At 27.9% G+C, this 13,121-nt stretch overlaps 1 protein-coding gene across 6 annotated transcripts; it reads right to left on the reverse strand.

The window, feature by feature from the left end:
- Window positions 1-204: 204 nt before the first annotated feature.
- LOC123305232 (probable cyclin-dependent serine/threonine-protein kinase DDB_G0292550) lies at window positions 205-7,430 on the reverse strand. Of its 6 annotated transcripts, none has more exons than XM_044886896.1 (10): window positions 7,400-7,430; window positions 5,092-5,255; window positions 3,644-3,837; window positions 3,549-3,575; window positions 3,372-3,467; window positions 3,220-3,285; window positions 2,827-2,904; window positions 1,363-1,686; window positions 1,050-1,299; window positions 205-493 (listed from the first exon to the last, which is right to left on the reverse strand). In XM_044886896.1, exons 1-10 carry the CDS (start codon window positions 7,415-7,417, stop codon window positions 253-255), a joined length of 1,458 nt encoding a protein of 485 aa, XP_044742831.1. In that variant the 5' UTR covers window positions 7,418-7,430; the 3' UTR covers window positions 205-252. The 6 variants fall into 6 exon arrangements, with proteins under 6 accessions (XP_044742831.1, XP_044742830.1, XP_044742829.1 ...); XM_044886895.1 differs by having other exon boundaries at window positions 2,500-2,904; XM_044886894.1 differs by having other exon boundaries at window positions 1,363-1,989; window positions 2,290-2,904.
- Window positions 7,431-13,121: the final 5,691 nt, after the last annotated feature.

Genomic DNA, 13,121 nt, shown 5'->3' on the forward strand with positions numbered 1-13,121 from the left:
TGTTCTGAGAGTATTAAAAAGGATTTATTACACATTCTATCCCTATCCCCATTGACAAAAAATATGATCACTTCTAAAAATATGGTATCAATGAACGTATAGGCAACACACTTTACTCATGCGTAAAATAAATGCATATATTGATACAAAAATATACAAAATATTATACATAAATATACAAAAATAAATACATTTTGACTGATTGTAGGATATTCACATTTTTTAAATAGTCTCTTATTTTATTAAAATCATTCAAATTATTCCAAGTGATCGTTTGTAATCAAGGGAACGTTGAATTAACTCTGGAATTTTTGGTATATGATCACCTTCTGGTTGAAAACCATTTTTATCAGCTACATAACGTACTGAATATGTAACACTATCTGGTCCAATGTATGAAAAGTAACCTTGAGCACGCAATCCTTCTTCATCTGTACCTCTATTTTCGATATGACCCTCTTCTTCAGCATTTATACCATTTGCCGTTGAGTATCTAAACATATTTTTATAAATAATTTAAACTTGTGAAATACTAAAATCTCATACTTAGAAGCAGTGTTGCCCTAGATTTTCCATTAAAGCGTTAAATCTACTGTGTTTTTATCATGTTAAACCATTACTTTTCGCACCTCGACGTATATTTTAAATTTAATTTTAAACAATTTTTGTAATTTTATAGCATTAATTTTGAGAATTTCGAATTTTTAAATTCCGTAAAAGTTCGACCATATTTTTCTCGAAACAACTGTTTTTTAAAGGTATATGTACTATTTTTTGTTCGAAACTTCAGAGTGGCCATGCTTCCATTATTTTTAGGATTCATTTCTTAATATGAGTGAAACACTGCAATGGGAGGTAACATAGTAATTTATGTAGAGGTTGCAAAAATTAATAAAGCTAAAACCAAATTTTTCAGAAGGGAAGAATAATTTTTTAGTAGTTTCTGAAGCGAAGCATTGAAAAAGGCTTAATTTCTACTGCTGATGACTTTCTAATAGTTTTCTCCCATGTTATGGGGAGATCCAATGTTTTGGTTCGCCTATACTTACAAATAATGATAGCCACCTTCATAAATCCTAAAAACGTATTGTAAAATTCCCCATTCATTGCTTGAAAATAAATTTCGTAAATTTTTATCATTATACACGCCACCAACTCGAACTGGATCGGTATCTGACGCAGCAGTTAAGTATCCATATTTTGAGACGTAATAACCTTGTCCACGTGTTTTACTATTACTATCTCCGCCCAAATTTGCATTTCCTTCCACTTGATTATTGGAACCGAATGAATTTGCCTCTAAATAAGAAAAAAATGCTTCGTTTAGTAAGGGAAAAATTACTTTCTCTAAGTTTTACATACTATAATAGCCATTATAAGATAAGTTAGCTTCGTTGTTAGTTTTTTGGTCATCTTGGTTTCCATTTTGATTAGTTCGGCTTCTTGTTGCACTTGTATCTTTATTAATAAAATCACTTTGATTTCTTTGACTAATTTTGCCTTTAGAATTTGAATACTGGTTAACCGAACCACTTTGATTTCTTTGACTAATTTTGCCATTAGTATTTGAATACTGGTTAACCGAACCACTTTGTTTTGAACCAGAAGACTGGGCATTTACACTTGAATCTTGCTTATTAATACCACCTTGATTTGATCCATTTCTGTCTGTACTTCCACTCAAACCTTGATAAATAGAATCAACTTCATTAGTCCCACCATTTATATTTGAAACCTGGTTATTTAAACCACTTTGATTTTCCCCTTCAATTATAGCACTTAAATCTGAACTTTGGTTAATCAAACTACTTTGATTAGTTTCACCATTTTCGCTTGAACCTTGATTATTTAAATCATTTTGATTTTTAGTTTCATCAGTAATACCTGATTCTTGGTTAGTCAACGCAATTTGATTAATTTCACCATATTCGCTTGAACCCTGGTTATTTGAACTACTTTGATTGGATCCAATAGTTTCATCATTGACACTTGATTCTTGGTTAATCGACTCACTTTGATAAGTGTCACCATTTACTCTTGAACCCTGGTTATTTAAACTACTTAGAATGGACCTGTTATTGGCATCATTGTTACTTGATTCTTGGTTTATCGGCCCACTTTGGTTAGTATCACCATTTAGGTTTGAGCCTTGGTTATTTAAATTACTTTGGTTGAACCCATTAGTTTCATCATAGACACTGGATTCTTGATTGATCGACCCACCATTTTCGCTAGAACCCTGGTTGTTTAAACTACGTTGAATGAAGCTATTAATTTCATTATTGATACTTGATTCTTGGTTAATCGACCCACTTTGGTTAGTATTACCATTTACGTTTAAGCCTTGGTTATTTAAATTACTTCGACTGAACGCATTAGTTTCTTTATAGACACTTGATTCTTGGCTGATCGACCCACTTTGGTTAGTGCCACCATTTACGCCTGAACTTTGTTTATTTAAACTACTTTGACCTGATTCATTAGTTTGTTCATTGATACCTGATTCTTGGTCAATCGACCCACTTTGGCTAGTGCCATCATTTACGCTTGAACCCTGCTGGTTTAAACTACTTTGACTGAATCCGTTAGTTTTATCATGGACACTTGGTTCTTGGTTAATCAGCCCATTTTGATTATTGTCACCATTTACACTTGAGCTTAAACTGCTTTGTTTTGAACCATTAGTACCACTGTCACTTGATTCTTGGTTAGTTAAGGTTCTTTGATTAGTTTCATCATTTTTACTTGAATTTTGGTTAATCCTCTCTTTTAGATTAGTTATACCTTTTGTACTTGAATCTTGGTTATCTTGGTTATTTAAGTTACCTGGATTAGAATGACTACCTCCTGTTTTAGGTTGGTTAGAACTGTCAATAGTGCCTTCATTTGACCCTACATTTTTTCCTAAAATAGCCCCTAAAATTATCATACTGAGGCAATAAAATTATTCAATTATAGTCAAATAGTTTTACAGAGACGAAATGCCTGAGGGAGGTTCTTGACCAGCGAGAGTAGGTATCCATGGACGACTCCATTTTTGTTCTTACTTTGATTACTAAGCCATCTTATGTAATCAAAACATGACAATTTTTAACTTCCTTCGCAAAGTCACTGCCTTGCATTAATTTAAATTTTTGTAAATTCCAAAAAAATTTCGATATGATCCAAAACTGGTATTTCGACTCTGTAAAGCAATTGAACTATACTTCGAATTCTTACCATTTTTCGAATCGGTTTTGCTTAAATCAATGGGTTTACTTGATTTTTGATTTTCTGACGAAAAAGCTGAAATATTAACTTGTATTGTTAGTAAAATATTAATGATATAAATTAGGACATGCGCATTGAATTATTTATGTAAAATTACTTACAGCGTTTGGACTCTATATAATATTTAAATTCCTCGTTAATAAGGTTATTGATATTGAGCGCAGTTTCAACAATTTTATCAAAATTAGTCTCAATACCTAAAAATTTAGATCTAAGTTAAAGAAGCCTAAAGCTTTAAATTCAATTTGCATATTAGAAAAATGTTGAAAAAAACATACCACCTTGTGATCCTCCAATTGATTTTCCTATCAAAAAGTAACAATCAATTTTTAAAAATTTCTTTATTGAAGATGTTTTTTGAGGAAAAACTTACCATTTCTATCAAATCCTTTGGATAATGAAGCATAAGGAATAAAATGATTTTTTTCGTCATAATAACCTTTTAATCGATCTGTCTGGTTATAATATCCGCTTAGCCGATCTTTTCGATCATAATAACCAACTAAACGATCATTTGGATCGTAATATCCACTAGGATCTGGTTTATATTTTCCACTTTTATCTGGCCTAAATTTGAAAAAATTACTGTGTATATGACTCTTAGAAGCTAGGCCAATAATTTCCTAACTAAGATAGTGGAGCCAATGATAAATTGCACATTTGAATAAGTTAGTATTCAATGACTAATTCATTTCATATTTTGTGGGAATGCCTAAAAACTGTCACAGGCAAAAAGACAACCCCACCTAGACACAATTACTTCGTTATTTGAGTGTATGTTTTATAATTTGAAATGTGAAATCTGCTTTTTTTTAAATAGCTAAAATAATTAAAATTATTTGTTTATAAACCGTACCAGGAATCTTTTACCTGGAATTTATTACAACTGATTGGCTTATAGAGTGTCCGGTTCCTTCTAAGATTATAAATATTATTTTCAAACATGGCCCAAAAAATATCATGCCTGAGAAAAACTTTTTTTTCCTTATATTTTGTTATAAATAAGAAGCACAGATCTTAACATGTGTGATATTTCTGATTTAAGGACGTTCATGCTTCAACCTGTTTTGTTACGCGCGTTCATAGGGAAACAGTATATAAATTTTAAAGAATTTTAAATTCGATATAATTTTTGAAAAATATCGATTTATATTTTCCATTTAGTCCCATGTTAAACCTAACTTTTAGTCACTTTTAAAACTTATAATTCAATGAAATCAATTCAATAACAGGTTATTTTTCCTGACTTAAATCATAGAAAATCATTTAAAATATCGCATTATCATATTCTTTTTTATTTATCTACTAATATCGTTGACGCATGAACGTCCTTAAGAAAAAAAAAATTATGTTTTGTTGCAATATTGTTGATATAGACTTATTAAGATGACCCATGACGACTTTTTTTGACAAAATTTTTTATTTTTAATTGCTAAATTCTTAATAAAACTGTAAATGGACTGTACATATGTATTAATAAAAAACGCAATCAAATGATAATTTTACACAGTTTTTTTTCTATCTGTAACGGGCCTCCTTGGGTAACTATACTCCTAAAATAGCCCATCACCTATGTTTTCAAATTTAGTTTTTTTTCCAGTTCTATAACAACTTAAATATAAGTTTATAAAATTGGTATTTCGAGGAAGTTATTACTTATTTTCGAGACGATAACCGAGAAATTTCAAATTTCCTGTTTTAAAAATCGTAAATATTTGCAAATTATCGACAAAGAGAATGATTGGGTTTCATTTGAATTATGACTGCCTACAATAAATTTCTGTTATAGGAAGCTAATATAAAATAAATAATTTTACTTACACATATAATCCAGAATTAAGATTTTTTCTCGGCTGTTTAACATTTTCCGGTTGTGTAGCTTGAATTATTCGATCGGTTGTCGTTTGAATATTATAGAAAAATTTATTAACAGCTTGAGTCGTTTGTGTATTGATCAGAATTACATTTAAAATAATTATTGTTATCTGAAAAATTATTGAAAAAATTTCCATAATCGTTTTTAATTCAAGAATCTTGCGAATGCGGTTTTTTTAATGGCACGATTAACTTCATACTAATCGTTGCATAAAAAAATCTTAGTTATTTAAATTAAATTAAAATAAAAAAAAAATTAATAATGTTTTCTCTTGTCCTAACACTGAATATTGTGAAATGTCCTTTATAATAAAAATATTTATGCAAATTATGCGGTACGCTGAGAAAAATTTATTTACTTTATAAGGTGTATCTGTAAAATTTTTTAAAATTTATTTAATGCCAAAACAATAATATAAACTATATTTTGAAAAACAACGCCTTGAATTATATTAAATACTAGTTGAAGAATCAACGGTAGGTATGATAATTTTCGACACTTTTATTTTGAAAGTATCTATGGACTTTTTCTTATCTATCTGGAATTAGAACCTTTAAGCAAACAATTATCATCACATTCTTTGATTTCCTCACGAATTTTTATACCATGAAATATATATCGAGGTACACGAATTTTAGACACCAGTTTGTAACGCTTAGAAATATTTATGATACGAACAAAATTTTGGTATAGGTGTTCATAAAATCACCTAATTAGTCCATTTTTGTCTGCCCGTTCGTAATCTCGATAACTCAAAAACGAGAAGAGATATCAAGCTGAAATTTGTATAGCGTGCTCAGGAGTTCGTAAATTAACAACATAGGCCAATTGGGTTTTGGGTCCGTGGGATTCTTCATGTAAACCGTTAGAGATAGAACACAAGTTTAATTATAAAAAATATTCCTTATACAAACATAAGCAACTTTTGTTTGAAACATTTTTTTGTAAACATCAATGTTTGCCGGTGAAGGTGCAAATTAGGCCAAAGCTTTGGTGTCCATTTTTCCAAAACTATGAAAGATAGGTAGCTAAAAATTTGCAAATAATTTCAACTAGTGGTTTGGTGAAGCATTCTCGAAAACGAAACAAATTCTTGAAAATACTTTCGAAAACAGGCCGTAATTTTTTAAACTCTTCCAATTTATAAAAAATAATGTAAGTACTAAGCATTCAACACTTTCTAAACAGGGTATATCAACAATTAACTTCGTCAATTGTTTATTTTCACTTGTTTTTCTTTGCATTTACCGGTAAAAAAACTCGTAAAAGATATGGTATGAGAGCAAAATTTTCGAGAAATTTATTTTAAGACTGCTGAATTTTGAATATTTCTTTCCTTATTAAAGTTATTGTAGGGATGAAGTACATGTCTCACATTTGGGAGCACTTACGTTAACTAACGCTGGATTTGATAACATAAAAAATTTTTCTTGATCGATACGACAAATTTTGACGTTTTTTTTTTTTTATTATTATTGTATAATTTTTTTAACGATTTTAGAATCAAAATTAGAAAATCATATTTTAAAAAGTCAAAAAATTAAAAAATATGTTCAAAAAATAAAATTAAATTAAAAAATACTATTTTTTGCTAAAATGAGGTCCATTAGTTTGCTCATTAAAAGAGTAAACAGAGGATTTTCAATAAAATTTTATACGTGAGAGAGATCGGGGTAATATATTTATGTTAGTAATGACATCAGTTTATAAATTGAGAAAAATTAATTACTTAATTAAAATTAAAATTAAAACGCAATGGCAGGTCTTGTGGCATAAGTTTCCATACATATGGTGTATTAAAAGAATAACAGATTAAATGAATTACAAATTTCAAAAGAATTTATTTCTGTGTAGTAATTTTTCTATTAAAAAAAATTTTCGTTAATTATGTAAATATCCTTTGCTTAAGATTTAATGATACAAAATTTAGAAAAAATTAAATTGGTTAGAAAATTTTTAATTCAAAGTCAAATAATTCTGAAATTTTAATAATAAATTTAATTTAAAAAATAAAAAATGCCGAATTCGCCAAACATTTTTTAATAAATTTTTATCAAACTCTTTTAAAATTTACTTTTAAAGAAAAATGTTGATTAATTTTACATTAAATTTGTTGAACCGATTAAGTATCTAATAATTAATTTATGAAATTTGTTTGCACAGTGCGTAGGAGTTAATTCTCCATTTTGTAATGGCAGGGGATTGAGACCTTAAATATCTTTCACACAAATTATTTATCACTTTATAACTCACCAAAAATATTAAATTCATATTTTAGGATTAAATTCACTGATACACTTTTCAAAAAAAAATAAACTAATTTATTTTAGAATGCTCTGTTTTTATATTTGTAATGCAGAGCAAAAATTCTCAAAAAATGTAATAAATTTTTGCCCACTAACACTAAACTAGCATCTTCTTTCTAATAAAAACCACCTAAATATTTTTTACCTTGATTTCAAAAAATGAATGTCTTTAATAATTAGATAGGTTATTCAATTAATCTTTGTACAAAATTCATAAAACAGGTGCGGATATATGCTATCGGTTTTAATGGACCAAGCTTAGAGAAGACCACTTCCTACGTTCATTTTTTTAGTTGGTCCATCATAGCAAATATTCACATAAAAGAAATGTCTTTTCTTGACATTTTAAAATTTTGAATTTGCATAACACACATTAAAACAAACAAATTTTGAGATCAGTGACGGTTTTTGTAAATACCATCTAAATATTAAAAATTTTCATTATAACAAAATTTGTAAAATTAAAAAAAATATCTAAATACTAAAATTTTTAGATGTTCCTGTATAAAATTTTCCATATTTTCTTCCTAGCGATTCCAAAAATTTACAGCTAAAATTCAATGTAGTATTTATAAACCTTGTTAAAATCAAAGTGGCACCGAACTAGAGAGAGTGTAGATGTATGTATATGTTCACTAAAATCTACACTCTCTCTTGTTCGGTGGTGCCACTTTAGTTTTAACGAACTTTTTTATATCTCTAAATAACATGCAATTTTGGTAAACCAAGTATACAAATACTTGGATATCCAAATATCCAACTAAATTTGGGTCATACTTTTCTTTCTGGCCAAATTTAACCTCACTATAATAGGTTTCAAGAATGTGGGGCCGTGGTCTCAGTTTTTACTACAAAGGTGAATTGTAGCGAATAACTAATACCAAGGATGAAAAGAGTAACCCAATATTATTGGGTTTCAAAAAAAATGCATACAAATTAAATGAAATTTAGCTGTGTTATCAAAAAATCCATTTTTGTACTTTATGACGCCATCAAAATCCAAAAAAATTAATTTTGCTCTATCATCTCCAAATTATATCCAATTTTGATAAACCATATATGTAATCCAACTAAGTTTGGGTCATACTTTTCAAATTTCTGATGAAATTTAACCTCACTATAATATGTTTCAAGAATGTGGGGTCGTGGTCTCAGATTTTACCACAAAGATGAACTACAGCGAATAAATAATACCACAGATAAAAAGAATAACCCAAAATTAGTGGGTTTCAAAAAAAATTCCATACAAATTATAAAATTTTTTTGTGTTATCCAAAAATCAATTTTTTGAATTTTATGACCTAAAAACTTAGAATCCCACAACTTTACGAAGAGAAATTATTCATTTTAGAATTTTAGTACCTAAAAGTCTTAATTTGCTTGTACTAAGACCATTCATTGCCTTAAAAAAATTAAACTCTTAATATGGAAAAAAAATTTATGTAATTGTTTTTATAAAATATTTTAATATTGAGTCATACATTTTTTTTGTGTGCAAAAATCTGGTTTTGTGATTAATAATAATTAGCAAAAAAATACTTTTAATCTTAATAATAAAAAAATTATAAAAATTAATGAAAAATTGAAATTAAATTTTTGAGTCATGTTTTACCGTGATTACATAGCCGACTGACATTTTATTTTTTATTTTGATTTCATTTTAAGATAAATTATAAAAATAAATTATATTTTATAAAAATGTAAAAATAAATGCTTTATTATTTGTAGACGATGAACAAATTCTTTTCAAATGTCATCTATTTTAATCGAAGCAAATCTTTTTTTTTATTGCTAAAATTTTTTTTAACCACCATGATAATTCTATTTTATGTTTAAATTGTTTAAATATGTTAATTTTTTTATATGTATTTATATATACAAATTAATTTAAGTACAGAGTGTTTGTTTATATTAAGTTTATTGCATTAGTGTGGATCGGGCCTAAGTAAATATGATTATAGATTGGTATAAAAATGGTGGAAACGCAATTAACTTAGGTAGTATATGAATTCCTCTTATATGCTATTCATTTATTTGCGCTTCCACCATAATTAACGATGATAGAATCATTGTGCAAATGATTTATGTTTATTTTTCTTAATATAAAGATGTTGGGGTCCGAAAAAAATATATTTCTTTCACGCTGAACTTTTTCATGCGTGCTATTTGACATCGTTTTCTTCAGGAAATTACAATTTCATTTTTAAATGTGCAAAAACTCATTTTGTTATTTTTGACTTAAAATAATTTAATTGAATATTGTTTTTCCATTATTCGATTTGGGATAAATATTACGAAAAAAGGCTCCGATAATGATTCTTGTAATGAAATACACGTTTTTACAGCTTCCATATACAAGAAAGTACCACATCGCTTATAATTTCCATATTTGTATTTAACCATCAATAATAGCTTCAAAATGTTTCCCGCGTTCTCACTAAAGTTCTACAAATTAGCACACTTACTCCAGGGTTAACAAGTAATTTTTTTAAACTATTTTTTTAATGTCTTTGATGACATATCTACAGCAATTTATTTTTATACCCTGTTTTATATGTAATATATATTAAGGTATACTAAGTTTGATCCCAAGTTTGTATCGCCTAAAAATATTGATGCTAGGCACAAAATTTTGGTATAGATGTTCATAAAATCACCTAATTAGTCCTTTTCCGGTTGTCCGACTATCTGTCCATCAGTAAACATAATAGCTCAAAAACGAAAAGAGATATCAAGCTGAAATTTTTATAGCTCAGGACGTAAAAAGTGAAGTTCGTAAGTCAGCAACATAGGTCAATTGGGTGAATTGGGTCTTCGTAGGACCCATCTTGTAAATCGTTAGAGATAGAACAAAAGTTTAAATGTTCCTTATAAGAAAATAACAGAACAGAATCTTTTTTTCGTAAACGTCACTGTTTATCCGTGAGGGCGCAAATCAGTACAAAATTTTGGTGTTCATTTTCTTCAAAACTATAAAAGAAGGAGTTGAAAATTTGCAGGTAGCTTCAAGTACTGAAATTTTCGAAAACCAAATAAATGGCGACCGAATAGTCGCCATAATTGTGTTAGTTTGTTAAACTCTTCTTATTTATAAAAAAAATAATGCAAGCACTGGTATTCAACCTTTTCTATACAGGGTATTTCAATAATTAACTCAGTCAGTTGTTTGTTTTCACTTGTTTAATGTTATTTTTACTTCGAATTATGAAAATATTTTTATTATATCATCAAATTCAAATCATATATTTAATTACTATCATAATTTTCATTAATGTTTTTAATGCTTCTTGTTAGAAAAACAGGATGCAATATGTGTTAATAGGATCATCATTTATTTTATTTATCTGTATACTCTTCGACCTAATGATATGCTCATCAACATTTCTTTAAAAAAATTATTCAACGACATTCGACATCAGTGCGGTTAGCATAAACCAGGGTCGGTAACGCCATTAACAAGAAATCTCACACACAAGCTTTTGATTATGTAATAATTAGTACAGAGCAATAAGTATGTTATTTTGGTCAGCTTCAAAAATTTTGCAGTATCGAACAGATTTTTAGATTATAAAGAATATCGATTCCTGGCAATATAAACTATTTGGAGATATGCCATCTTTTCTTATTATTTCGATTGTAACAAATTTTTGAGCCAATGATTAGCCAGGATAGAGACTAAATGTAAGAATTGTATTTGATTAACAATATAACAGTTTTTTTATATATTAATTTTTTGCCAAGACATTCATTTACGTCAGTAAACTATAGATCAAATCAAATCAAAAGTAATGTGTAAGCGCAAGACCAAAGTACAAGCCTGAGTGTGTAAGATAAATCGTCAAATACTCAAATTAGTCTTGTTTTGGTCTTGGTGCTCATGATTAGGTTTCAGAGAGACTATCATGGCCGATTCTCTGCTTCATCCAAGTTTTTAAATCGCATTTTTTCCTCCTTAAGTCGAGGGTGACTTGGAAAAGTCACGTAACAAAATAGGTTTACGAAAATCGAAGTTTTCTTGGAAAAAATTCGCAAATTTTAAATATAAACAACTCAATGGTTTGTGAAATACTTAAATTGTTAGAAAATGTTACTCTTTTTTAAAATAGCAATAAAAATTTGCTAGATAACTTATAACGGATTTTCTACTCTGAACCCAAACCCACAGATTTTCCATTTCCTTTAATCTCCAATTCGAATCTCAAATCAAGAATCTTGAAAATTTGTGCAAATAAAAGATATTTGAAGTAAAATTAGATTTTCTGATTAAACAAAACTTTTTTTAGATTTTTGAACTTAAAGCCAAGATGTTTTATTAATGCAAATATTTCACTCCTCGAAAAAAACTTCGGAATTATAATGGTGAAGTTTGGATCCAGGAGATACAGTTCAAAAAATCTGGAAATAGTGACAAGTTGGTTGTTGCAAAAATGCAATAATTTTTGCACTATAAATAACGAATTTTATTGTACTAAATTTGTAATGACTTATTTACTAAATACATTTAAATATTATTGCAACTTGCAATTACAACGATATACATTTTTTATATTATTTTATTAGTTTTCGTCGATTGTAAATAATTATAAAATTGTGTTTATAGTTATATTTATTAGGCATTTATAAATAAGCAGAACCGGCTTTTAAAGCCGCTTACACAATATTTTGTTTTAAGATAGACAGATTTGTGCAGAGTGGATTAAAGCATAAAAAGGGGTGTAATTGGTTGGATACCAATTTTGAATAAAACACTTTGAATAAAATCATTCGATACATAAAGTATTAGTTTCAAAAGAAAATTTAGTTTTGATTATTTTTTGTAATAAAAAATTGAATGAGATATGGTATAGTATAGTGTAATGTAAAATTTAATGTTAAAAATCGAGGCGCTCTTCTTGTATTCTTACTGCCGGTTTACCCAAAAAATATCTGGAACCTTGTGCTTTTTAACATTAAATTTTACGTAACAATTTTGGATAAAAGGCTTTAGTTTTCTTTATATGAAGTTGCCCGATTATTTAAATAAATAAAATAATTCAACAGTGGGCATATGTAACATTGATCTTATGGGAAAACAGTAGATGGATGATATGTTTTCATATATTTCTACAAAACTAGTCGGTGGAAATTTAAAAAAAAAGCTATTTCAATTAAAGCTACAGCGTTAATAAATTAATGAAAAGAAAAAAAACCCGTTGTGACCGACTAAATAAGGATGTAAGAGCACGGTAGTGGGGACACAAATTAAAAAATATATATATTTTTAATTTGATGGTGAACTATCTTATAACTTGACAATATAAGACGAAAACTAAGAATAAAATTTTTCCATATCTGGCGTAATTTTCAAAATATCGAAAAATAAAAATTATTTAGCTTTCGGTATTTCGAAAACCAAGGCAGATTTTCAAATATAGTTTTTCAAATCTAAGAAATATCCTTATCTTTTTAAATCCAATCCTGTATTGAAAAATTTAACTATAAGGAAAACATAATTTTTTTATAAGAATGAATGTTGGAGGGTCGTAATTAATTTGACATTAGTTGGAATTCCATTTCGCATGTTATTTTTTTTATATTACTTTAGCAAATTAGTGTATAATTTACGACCATTTGAAAACCTTACAGACCTTTTACATACGTTAACAAGAAAATATTGAAAAGTTTTTTTT

This window comes from Chrysoperla carnea, chromosome 1 (genome assembly GCF_905475395.1).
Source record: "Chrysoperla carnea chromosome 1, inChrCarn1.1, whole genome shotgun sequence".
Taxonomy (NCBI): domain Eukaryota; kingdom Metazoa; phylum Arthropoda; class Insecta; order Neuroptera; family Chrysopidae; genus Chrysoperla; species Chrysoperla carnea.